A 12,716-nucleotide genomic window follows, 5' to 3' on the forward strand; every position below is an offset into this window, starting at 1 on the left:
CAAATGACTCGCGATTCAAAGATTCAATCTGAATAAAATGACTCCCGATTTGCGCTCTGAAGTTCTGATCTGAATCAAATGATTAACCCTGCACCGTCCCAATCTGAATCAAAAGAATCGCGAACCCGCTCAGAAGTTCTGATCTAATGATTCGCGAACCATCATCTCACATCAGGAATCGGAACGCGGATAGCTTTTTAAAACGTAGAAACCGTACCTTAGAAGTGGAATCAAATCATTTATGGGTATTCCAACAAATCCAGAGTATTTTAACAACAGTAGGTTGTCTCTAAGCGTTTCTCCCAATCAGATATAGCTATTTGATGATTCAGCTGTTAAGTCTTAGGCAGCTGTTAAATTCATAGTAAAGTGATACATACTTTATTCATAGTAAAGTGCGACAGTTTTTATTTTTGCCAATGTTTGTCCGATTTTAACGTTGCTGTTGCTACGTTTACCTCTTCATTGCCAATAGAAAATATCTGCTCTGCCTCTAACACACCTATAAAGTTACTGAAACTGTAGAAAATGTCACTTATATAGGCTATGCGGAATTAAACCACTTTAGTATGTGTACTTAAGATATTCGAAAAAAAATCGAATCGAATCGAAAAAAACCCAGTAGGCTACGCTTTTTCCTCACAGACAGTCTTTGACGATCCCGTTGTTAAATACTCGTAGACAGAAGACTTAAGTTTATTTTTATGTAGTTGTGAAATAAATTAATAGTGAAGTGATGAATGGCGATAGTTCTTATTTTTGTCAATGTACACTCTTAAAAATAAAGGTGCTTCAAAAGGTTCTTCAAGCGATGCCAGGAGGAAGAACCATTTTTGGTTCCACAAAGAAGCATTCAGTCAAAGGTTCTTTAAAGAACCATCTCTTTCTTACCTTTTTATAATCTGAAGAACCTTCTTTCGCTACAAAGAAGCTTTTGTGAAACAGAAAGGTTCTTTAGATGTTAAAAGTTCTTTATGGAACCATTTAGACAAAAAGGATCTTCTATGGCATCGTGAAGCACCTTTATTTTTAAGAGTGTAGTCTTATTTCCACTGAAGTCGCTGTTATTTTAGCGCCAGATAGAAATAGGCCTACCTACTCTGACACACTTGTAAATGTTCTAAAGGTAGAAAATACCTACACTCTGAAAAATGCTGGGTTGTTTCAACCCAACTTTGGGTCAAATTTGGACTAACCCAACTTTTGGGTTAAAAATTTAATGTAAACATTTAACCCAACAGTTGGGTTAGTCCATATTTGACCCAAAGTTGGGTTGAAATAACCCAGCATTTTTTAGAGTGTAGAATTAAACGACTTTAGTATGGGTACTTCAGTGCACTCCCCCACCCCACCTTTTGTCTCGAGGGTTCAAATCTCCACAGTAATGTAAATGATATCCGAGGCTCCTCCATGAACTCCGCCCTTCATGAACTCCTCTCGCACCTCTAGAGTTCATCCCCGTTCATCCCCGTTCACTCCGACGGACAATAAACGCACGTATATGTGGTGTTTCTAGAGTTGTATAATGGCTCTTCTGCGCAGTGTTGGGCTTCTGGCTCTGCTGCTGGTGTCGGTCCGGTGTCTGAACCGGGAGCAGCTCTTCGATTACGGGATCCGGTTTGGTGACCAGATTCTGGATTCTGGAACCGATTCGGTTCGAGAGCTCGAGCTGGAGCAAACGCTCTTATTCTTCAAAGGAAAGTTCGATAAAGTTTACGTAAGTCACTTTTCAGAATGCATTTCTAGTTTTTCCTCTTTGTTGTTTTTCTTTTTTTTTTTCATAAGCATTTCTAAGCATTCCCTAATATTTCCAGTGATAATTAATTTAAATAAAAGAAACTAGTGTATACAGATTATGCATAAAGTTTAAAACCGACACAAGTTCATTATCAGTATGAATGAATGAATGAAGTGAACAATTTGTACAAATTGTCCCCAAGAGATCCAAGAGGAAACATGCATATCTATAAGCATCTTATTGGGGATCATGTTTTGTAGTTGCTAAAATACTTTAACTGCTATTGACCAAAGAAGCAAAAGTGTTCTCAAAAGTCATCTGTTGATCACTAAACATTTTCTATAGTCTACAAATCCAGCAGTTATTCAGTTCATATTAAGATGTCTGCCTCCCACTTTCTCTCCTTCTTGGTCTCGGAAGTTGTATATCTACAGTAAAAGCCCCCCATGGAAAGAAAACACTGGGGGAGAGACATAAATATTTACTTTAGGGGTCTGTCCTGATGTGGTTTCTTTATAAATGTGCTCATTAGTCTTGCATGTTTAGGTTCTGGAGGTTGATCAGAGATCTACAGCTTTCTATTACTCTCTAGCGTTGAACCAAATTGGTTCTATGCTTATGTTTTTCCATATTACACTCTTAAAATAAAGGTTTATTGCCATTAAATGGTGGTTCCATTTGGAATCTTTGGAATTGGACAAAATGTTCTTCACACTAAGTTCTTTTGAGAACTGTACACTTCTTTAGGGATCCAAAAATGGTCCTTTTCTCGCTTAGCTGCAAAAAAATTTGATTTGATCACTTTGGTATGAAGAACGTCCTCCGTTATTTGACGTTCAAGATCCTGGGAAACCAGTCTGGATTTTGTTAAAGAACTATTTGTTATACTTTGTTTGCCATTATTGCTTGATCTTTTAGATTTAAATCTAGTGTAAGCAGTAAGGGATTGGAGAATACCTTCTTTTCACATGTTTTGCGGCTTCCCTGCAGTTTTACTTAAGTAGTTGCCAGAAACTGGTTAAAGAAGAGCTTTTACACACACAAACATGCCGAGTTTAAATGGCACAACACCTTTTGAAGTGTGAAGGCATTCGACTGTAACGAGCACCATCACCGTTAGGAAAGAAAGATCACAGAAAAACATCGCTGTTTGTTTTAGGCTTCAGCTATGATGATGTTGTATCTGTTCTTGCAGAAAAACATCTAATAATTTGCAGTTTTTCAGAGCAGACAGTGATTTTACCTGTATTTAATGCAAGAACAGCTAAAAGAGTCACGAGCCACTGATTCTCACTCGTATAAATTATTACTAAACAAAACTACATTTATGCTCGCTTATACGGATTTACTGTGAACATTGCTTTTGTGCCTTAAGCAGTTTTATTGCAATATGCAAGAACATGCAACATTTTGTATTACACTATGCAATGTTTTATTGCAATATGCAAGAATGTGCAACATTTTTTAAATTGCAAAATGCAAGAATATGCAAAGTTATTACAATATGCAAGAAAATGCAACATTTTCTATTGCAATATGCAATGTTTTTATTGCAATATGTAAGAATATGCAATACGTTTTAGGTTTAGTGGTTCAACAACCAGCAGACGTCAAACACAGAGTGTGGGGGTTTGATTTGATCACTTTGGTGTGAAGAGCGTCCTCCGTTATTTGACGTTCAAGATCCTGGGAAACCAGTCTGGATTTTGTTAAAGAACTATTTGTTATACTTTGTTTGCCATTATTGCTTGATCTTTTAGATTTAAATCTAGTGTAAGCAGTAAGGGATTGGAGAATACCTTCTTTTCACATGTTTTGCGGCTTCCCTGCAGTTTTACTTAAGTAGTTGCCAGAAACTCGTTAAAGAAGAGCTTTTACACACACAAACATGCCGAGTTTAAATGGCACAACACCTTTTGAAGTGTGAAGGCATTCGACTGTAACGAGCACCATCACCGTTAGGAAAGAAAGATCACAGAAAAACATCGCTGTTTGTTTTAGGCTTCAGCTATGATGATGTTGTATCTGTTCTTGCAGAAAAACATCTAATAATTTGCAGTTTTTCAGAGCAGACAGTGATTTTACCTGTATTTAATGCAAGAACAGCTAAAAGAGTCACGAGCCACTGATTCTCACTCGTATAAATTATTACTAAACAAAACTACATTTATGCTCGCTTATACGGATTTACTGTGAACATTGCTTTTGTGCCTTAAGCAGTTTTATTGCAATATGCAAGAACATGCAACATTTTGTATTACACTATGCAATGTTTTATTGCAATATGCAAGAATATGCAACATTTTTTAAATTGCAAAATGCAAGAATATGCAAAGTTATTACAATATGCAAGAAAATGCAACATTTTCTATTGCAATATGCAATGTTTTTATTGCAATATGTAAGAATATGCAATACGTTTTATTGCAATATGCAAGAATATGCAAAGTTTTTATTGCAATATGCAAGAACATGCAACATTTTGTATTGCACTATGCAATGTTTTTATATGCAAGAATATGCAATACCTTTTATTGCAATAAGCAAGAATATGCAACATTTTTTATTGCAAAATGCAAGAATATGCAAAGTTTTTATTGCAGTATGCAAGAATATGCTACATTTTTATTGCAATATGCAACAAAATACAACATTTTGTATTGCAATATGCAATGTTTTTATTGCAATATGCAAGAATATGAAACCGTTAAAGAAGAGCTTTTACACACACAAACATGCCGAGTTTAAATGGCACAACACCTTTTGAAGTGTGAAGGCATAACGAGCACCATCACCGTTAGGAAAGAAAGATCACAGAAAAACATCGCTGTTTGTTTTAGGCTTCAGGTATGATGATGTTGTATCTGTTCTTGCAGAAAAACATCTAATAATTTGCAGTTTTTCAGAGCAGACAGTGATTTTACCTGTATTTAATGCAAGAACAGCTAAAAGAGTCCCGAGCCACTGATTCTCACTCGTATAAATTATTACTAAACAAAACTACATTTATGCTCGCTTATACGGATTTACTGTGAACATTGCTTTTGTGCCTTAAGCAGTTTTATTGCAATATGCAAGAACATGCAACATTTTGGTTTTTATTGCAATATGCAAGAAAATGCAAAAGAGTGTGCAACGTTTCTATTGCCCTATGCAAGAATATGCAAAGTTTTTATTGAAGTATTCAAAAATATGTGAAGTGTTTGTGCGATATGCAAGAAAAGAAGTTCTGCTCTCTAGTTATGCATGTCTGTAGAATATTTCACCTTTTTTACCACATGATATGAATTGTTATTCCTTAAGTTATGCAGATATGTGTAATACATTAGCACTCACGGTGTCGTTTAATTCAAAACTAATTTATTTTACCTGTACATATCAGTTTCTCTCCTAGCCACTGTCATAAAAAATTACATTTTTATTGCAATATGCAAGAATATGCCAAGTTTTTATTACAATATGCAACAAAATACAACATTTTGTATTGCAATATGCAATGTTTTTATTGCAATATGCAAGAATATGAAACATTTTTTTAATTGCAAAATGCAAGATTATGCAAAGTTTTTATTACAATATGCAATGTTTTTATTGCAATATGTAAGAATATGCAATACATTTTATTGCTAAATTCAAGAATATGCAACATTTTTTATTGCAAAATGCAAGAATATGCAAAGTTTTTATTGCAATATGCAAGAATATGCTACATTTTTATTGCAAAATGCAAGAATATGCTACATTTTTATTGCAAAATGCAAGAATATGCTACATTTTTATTGCAAAATGCAAGAATATGCGATTCATATTGGTTTAGATGTCTACTTATTTATGTTTCATGTCACACCCTCTGCAGGTCAGCACCAATGGCTTCATATCTCTGGCTGAACCCACCGATGAGTCTGAGTACCTGGGGAAGATGCCGGCCAGTTTTGGTATGATTGCAGCCTTCCTGGGAGATCTGGACACCACCGATGGGGCCGGTCACGTCTTTTTCCGCCAGGATAAAAGCCCTGATGTGCTCCAGAGAGCTGCAGAGCACATTGGCCAAGCATTTCCTTCTGACGACGGCATCGAACCCACTCACTCCATCATTGTCACCTGGGAGAATATGGCGCCTCAGTCTGAACGAGGAAGAGGAGATGAATATGACTATACGGTACGTCCCTCAATTCTGAATGTTTTGCACTTACAAAAGTTAGTTATGAAGCCGGCACAACAGCATATACAAGCCAAGTCACCTTTATTTACGTTTTTATTGCAATATGCAAGAATATGCAAAGTTATTGTTTTGCAGTAAGCAGGAATATGGATTTTTTTATTGCAATATGCAAAAAATGTGTAGTTATTGTCTAGTAGTATGCAATAATATGCATTGTTTAATGCAAAATGCAAGAATGTGCAAAGTAATTGTTTTGCAATATGCAAGAATAGGCAAATATTTTTGCAATATGTAAGCATATGCTGGTTTTTATTGCAATATGCATGAATATGCAAAGTTATTGTCTTGAAATATGCAAGATTAGGCAAAGAGTTTTGTGATATTTAGGCATATGCTGGTTTTTATTGCAATATGCACGAATATGCAAAGTTATTGTCTTGAAATATGCAAAAAATGCAAAGTTATTGTCTAGTAGTATGCAATAATATGCTATTTTTAATGCAATATGCAAGAATATGCAAAGATATTGTTTTACAATATGCAAGAATATGCATTTTGTATTGCAATATGCAAGAATATGCAAAGTTATTAATTTGCAATATGCAAGAATATACCGCTTTTTTATTGCAATATGAAAAAAATGCAAAGTTATTGTCTAGTAGTATGCAATAATATGCATTTTTTTAATACAAACTGCAAGAATGTGCAAAGTAATTGTTTTGCAATATGCAAGAATATGCAAAGTTATTGTTTTGCAATATGCAAGAATATGCATTTTGAATTGCAATATGTAAGAATATGCAACGTTATTGATTTGCAATATGCAAGAATATGCATTTTTTAATTGCGATATGCAAGAATATGTCAGGTTTTTTGCATTTTGTAAGAACAGTTATTTATTGCAGTATGCAAGAATATGCAGAATTGTTTTGCAATATGTAAGAATATGCAGTTTTCAAATGCAATTTTCAAATATATGCAAAGTTATTGTCTTGAAATATGCAAGAATAGGCAAGGATTTTTGCAATATGTAAGAATATGCTGGTTTTTATTGCAATATGCATGAATATGCAAAGTTAATGTCTTGAAATATGCAATAATATAAATTTTTAATGCAAGAATATGCAGAGTTATTTTTTTGCAATAAATAAGAATATGCAGTTTTATGATGCATTGTTCAAAAATATGTAGTTATTGTTTTAAAATATGCAAAATATGCAAAAAACTATGTTTTTGTATTGAAATATGCATATAATATGCAGTTATTGTCTTGAAATATGCAAATATATGAAAAGTTTTTTCCTGCAGTATGAAAGACCTTGCAATTCTTTTCTTTATTGAAATAAGCAAGAATATGCTAACTTTTTTTCTTGCAATACGCAAGAATATGCCGTTTTTTAAAACTGCTAAATGCACGAATATGCAATATTACAACTCATTTATTTCTATAGCACTATAGCAATACAACAGATTTTCAGATGTTTCAAATCGTGAAAATAAAAGTGTTGATGTTGCAAAGTTCTTCAGTTATGCAAATTTAATTTCAGCTTTAAAGTAGCTGTAAAAAGACAATATTGTCATTTCCTTCCTGAAATGCAGACTTGTTGTAAATCTGTTGCAGAGAAATACTTTCCAGCTGGTTGTAGCAAACATGGAGTCGGCGTCGTATGCCATCCTGCTGTATCCAGAGGAGAGCATGCAGTTCGGCTCCACTCTCATGAATGATGAGGATCAGCTGGTTGAAGTCGGCTTCAATGAAGGGAAGGTGGCGGGCTGGTTCGGCTGGGGGTCCACTCAAGGAGCTTACTATCGCATCACTCAAGACAGCGAGGAGTCAATAAGCGCTCTCGCACAGTAAGTGCCATTTTAAACATAGCTATGAAAGTGAAAGTGAAATTATTAATTGTGTATTATTAATCTGGGCTAATTATTAGTCAGTTATTCATAAATGCAGGGGTCTTGTTCCACAAGAAAAAAAACTATGTATATTTAAAAAAAATCATATATGAAAATGAATAATATATTAAAATAAAATACCTACCTAATTTAAATAACAGATTCATTTGTGCCAAATTACTATAGAGTTTAATCGAACAATAAAATGTCCCCGTTTTTAACTAAACAACAGTAACTCTCTATATTAAATATTGAATAAGTGAATGAATTTGTGCTAAATTAATATAGAAACTATGAAAAACTATATATAATTACTATAGAAACTATAAAAACTGATAAGTCTTTTAAAACTTTATTTTATGCATATATATATATGTGTGTGTGTGTATAAAATCATTTTTATATTTTATATTTATATATATATATAATTTAAAATAACAAACTAAAATAACACTGGGTAAATGTATTCATTATCATTTATAGGGATAATATTTACTTATATATATATATATACTGTATATATATATAGTTACTCTTACTTTAAAGTGTTACTTTAGTGGTACATAATAATACATTTAAATATTTAATATTTTGCATTTTCCATTAACATTTTAGTAATTTTGTTGTTGTTGTATGCATATATATATATATATATATACATATAAATGTTTATTATAGTTTCAGTTATTTCAGTACATCAAGTTAGACTAAATTAACTAGCTTTGGCAACTATTTTATTTTATTTCAGTTAGCATTTCTTTTATTTCAGGAAACGAAAATGTTTTCACATCTGATTTTCCCTCTGGTCTTATTAAATATGAATGTGTTGCAACTCCTCTTCACTCTTCTCAGGGAGACGAACTCGGGCCGGCCTGGCGTTTGGGTCTACGAGATCGGCACGTCTCCGTTTTTCACCTCCATCACACCTGGAGAGGTCACAGAGGTCACGACTGAGCAGACTATGGTGGACACTCCGGTGCCCGAGCCGTCCGTCCCGTGGAATCGACCTCATGAGGAGCTTCTGACCTCCGAACCTCCGAATGAAACGCTCGCCAGTCCAGAGCCGTTCGCAGAGTCGTCGACGCCGGACGAGCCTCAGTATCGTTACGTTCATCCGCGACCGAAGACGTCTCAACAACAACAACCGCAAAACCCACAGGTGCTGATCATCGATGAGGACGAGCTGAACATCGACGGTGAGAGAAAAACACTGATTATAGGGGTAGGGCTGTGCGATAAATCACAAAGAAATCACAATCGCGATTAGGCAAAATAAAACAGAGCAAATAAATTGTAATGATATTAATAAAAACAGTGTTCTTCCACCAAACAATGTAGCTCCTCAGAAACAGTTGTGGTTGCTACAAAGTGGTTTCAGAGCAACACACAGAAGTAAACAAAGGTGTGTGTTTGTAGAGTCATTTACAACAGCTTCGAACGCGGCTCAGCCAATCAGAATCAAGGACCAGAACTCTCCGTGTTATAAGCTGCGATAAGTCATGCGCATCTTGCACGGTTCTGTGATCAGCAGTAAATATCCATCTGAAGGCCAGAGAAACTTCAAATACGCCCCGCAGAAGGAACCCAGGAAATCCCTATCGCTGCAGCTGAATAAACAGAAGATTTAACTGCTTTCATTGATTCAACGTGACTAATAAACACACGACTACGGCAATATATGCGACCCTGGAGCACAAAAGCAGTGTTAAGTCGCTGGGGGATATTTGTAGCAATAACCAACAATACATTGTATGGGTCACAATTATACATTTTCCTTTTATGCCAAAAATCATTCGGATATTAAGTAAAGATCATGTTCCATGAAGATATTTTGTACATTTCCTACCGTAAATATATCAAAACTAAATTTTTGATCAGTAATATGCATTGCTAAGAACTTCATTTGAACAACTTTAAAGGTGATTTTCTCAATATTTGGATGTTTTTGCACCCTCAGATTCCACATTTCTCAGCCAAATATTGTCCGATCCTAACAAACCATACAGCAATGGAAAGCTTATTTATTCAGCTTTCAGATGATGCATAAATCTCAATTTTAAAAAATTGACCCTTATGACTGGTTTTGTGCTCCAGGGTCACATATGGTTTATTTGAGTTTGTCTTATTATAATTTTTGTTATAATAAAGTATATAATAATGCAATGCCTTTATCAATGCTTAGAATACTATGAAATATGTTGTGTGCCTTATTCTGTGTAAGAAGCCACATCATCATCATCTCACAGAAGGATTAATTTCTAACACTCGACTGACGTGTGAGTAAAAACGTTATTAAATGTGGTATTTTTACGTGCTTTCAGATGGAGCAGCATTTACTACACAGAGCCGTAGTTCACGAAGAAGCTACGCAAACAGCTGTCATAATCGCAGAACGATGCCTTTGATTTATATATATTTTTATAATCTCGCTATTATATCTTCTGCGATTTTTTTTTACGTAGCTTGTCAGTGAACTACGGCTCTGTGTAGTAAATGCTGCTCCATCTGAAAGCACGTAAAAATACCACATTTAATAACATGTTATAAATTAAACTCCCTAAACTATAGGGAGCCGTTTCACATTACTTTAAGGTACAATTAACAACAGAGCCCAAACTTAAATTAAATTACTATTGATTTTTAACTATAAAAATCAACGCTCAAATAAAAATTTGTATGCAAACATGCTATTTTTAAATTAACTTCTAAATTATACAATTTCTATTTGTTGTTGAAATATAATCATTTACATAGTGGCTGTCAAAACTTGTTTCATAAAAGATTTATTTAAACATACATTAAATAATTAAGACATCAGTAACTAAGTAAAATAGAATTAATTATATAGTCTAATATTTCCTCTCTAGACTTTATTTCTCTAGTAAATAACGAGCTGTAGACACTAGCTATGTTTCCATTCAAAGTTACGAATTAAACTAATGTTCAAAATTGGAATATCGCATAAAACATTTGCGAATAAAGCACCGTTTCCATCCAGTTGAAGAGAACAAAATCGTCACTTCCTAAATAAACTTGCGCTAAATATCATAAAATTCGCTGCAGTAGGAGAAGACTCTGTATATAATATTTTTTCGTATACAATAAATTATGAGCTTCAGAGCGTGCTGACCAAACGCGGTCATGTTATCTTATTTTCGGAGAGTCTGCTGTTTGGGAACGCAGTTCTGGGAGTTAATTATAAAGAAGCACTTTGACGAGACTTTGCTCAAACATTTTAGACTTACAAAACTAGCATTTCAGATGCTGTGCGACGAGATCGATACATTGGTTTATCCAGGTATGCTATCCCATCTTTTTTGATGCGCATAAACGAGTTTATTCGGTAAAAGTGTTTGCATCGTAGACATTTTAGACTTACAAAACTAGCATTTCAGATGCTGTGCGACGAGATCGATACATTGGTTTATCCAGGTACGCTATCCCATCTTTTTTGATGCGCATAAACGAGTTTATTCGGTAAAAGTGTTTGCATCGTAGTTTATGCGCATGTTTTCTTATTGGATAAGATCCAATTTATCCTACTTAGTTAAGCGCATACATTTTATATGTGCATTTTTAGAATTTATGCGCATCTTGGCGTTTCCATCCAGCGTCTTTTTATGCGAAATCCCAAGATGCGCATAAAAATAGGTGGATGGAAACATAGCTACTGATGACTTGCCGGAGGTAAATGAAATGACATTTTGTTTACAAGCAGTTTTAATGACGTCTTTCCAAGATTCATGATTATTTCGTGTTATAACTAGTAGTAAAGAGGAAGGGATGATCGCGCTGCCATCAGAACTGAGGCATTTATACAGCGATCTGTCTTGCCACATCAAAGAGTGCCAAAACGGCATTTATTGTCTGAGTTTCATGGAAAAATGGAATGATTTGTTTGGAATACATGCGAACCGAACCGAAAGACCTGTGTACCGTTACACCCCTAAATTATATTCAGCTGAACAAGTCTAAATTGTGTGTCCATATCAAATGTTTCTTTTTTTGGCAGTGTTTTCTTATAATTACGAGACGTGCTCCAGCAACAAGCACAAGTGCTCTGTGTTCGCCGACTGCAGAGATTACGCTGCCGGATACTGCTGTCACTGCAAACCTGGTTACTACGGCAACGGCAAGGATTGTGTCGCCGAAGGTGAGTTTATGATTGCATCGCAACCAGGTTTACTATCACTTGCTAAAACTAAATTTAAAAAAAAATTATTAAAATTAAAATAAAACAAATGTCTTCACTTGAAGTAACTTGAAATAAAATAAACATAAACTGAAATAAAATAAATTCTAAAATAAATATATATTTATAAAAAAAACATATTTTATTTCAGTTCTTTGCCTAGGAAACATTTCTAATTTTTGTTTAGTTGAAGCACTAAAATATCTAAAACTAAAGCTGAAAAAAAATTACTGAAAAAAAACCCACACACACAGCAAAATCAGTAAAACTTGAACTAGAATTAAAATTAAAATGAATTCCCCCCCCCCAAATATTAATAAAAATGATAATAGTATATTTTAATGATATTAAAATAACACTGGGTCACATAATTTTAACTCTAAACATACATTATCAGGATATATATTGTTTAGTTTGCAATAGTAGTTAACTAAAAATAAAAATAAAAGCATTTTTGTTACTTGAAATACAATAAACATTAACTGAAATAAAATAAAATGTAAAAAATAAACTTATTTTATTTCAGCTAGTTGCCAGGGCAATATATCTCGTTTTCCTTTAGTTTAATTTTAACTAAAGCTAAAACCATTAAAAAAACATTTAGTCACTTGATATAATGTTAACTGAAATAAAATAATATATTATATACTATATATATATATATATATATATATATATATATATATATAAATATATACATTAATGTATACTGATTTACAATTTTACAA

At 33.8% G+C, this 12,716-nt stretch overlaps 1 protein-coding gene across 1 annotated transcript in view; it reads left to right on the forward strand.

Moving 5' to 3' along the window:
* Positions 1 to 1,488: 1,488 nt before the first annotated feature.
* The window catches only part of LOC107564753 (nidogen-1-like), a 36,790-nt gene continuing 25,562 nt past the window's right edge, over positions 1,489 to 12,716 (forward strand). Inside the window, exons 1-5 of the mRNA XM_016249904.1 lie at positions 1,489 to 1,717; positions 5,595 to 5,897; positions 7,522 to 7,754; positions 8,649 to 8,992; positions 11,809 to 11,949. Coding sequence (XP_016105390.1) covers positions 1,526 to 1,717; positions 5,595 to 5,897; positions 7,522 to 7,754; positions 8,649 to 8,992; positions 11,809 to 11,949 — 1,213 coding nt within the window. The 5' untranslated portion in view covers positions 1,489 to 1,525. The remainder of the gene's footprint in view (positions 1,718 to 5,594; positions 5,898 to 7,521; positions 7,755 to 8,648; positions 8,993 to 11,808; positions 11,950 to 12,716) is intronic.

This window comes from Sinocyclocheilus grahami, unplaced genomic scaffold (assembly GCF_001515645.1).
Source record: "Sinocyclocheilus grahami isolate Dianchi unplaced genomic scaffold, SAMN03320097.WGS_v1.1 scaffold959.1, whole genome shotgun sequence".
NCBI lineage: Eukaryota > Metazoa > Chordata > Actinopteri > Cypriniformes > Cyprinidae > Sinocyclocheilus > Sinocyclocheilus grahami.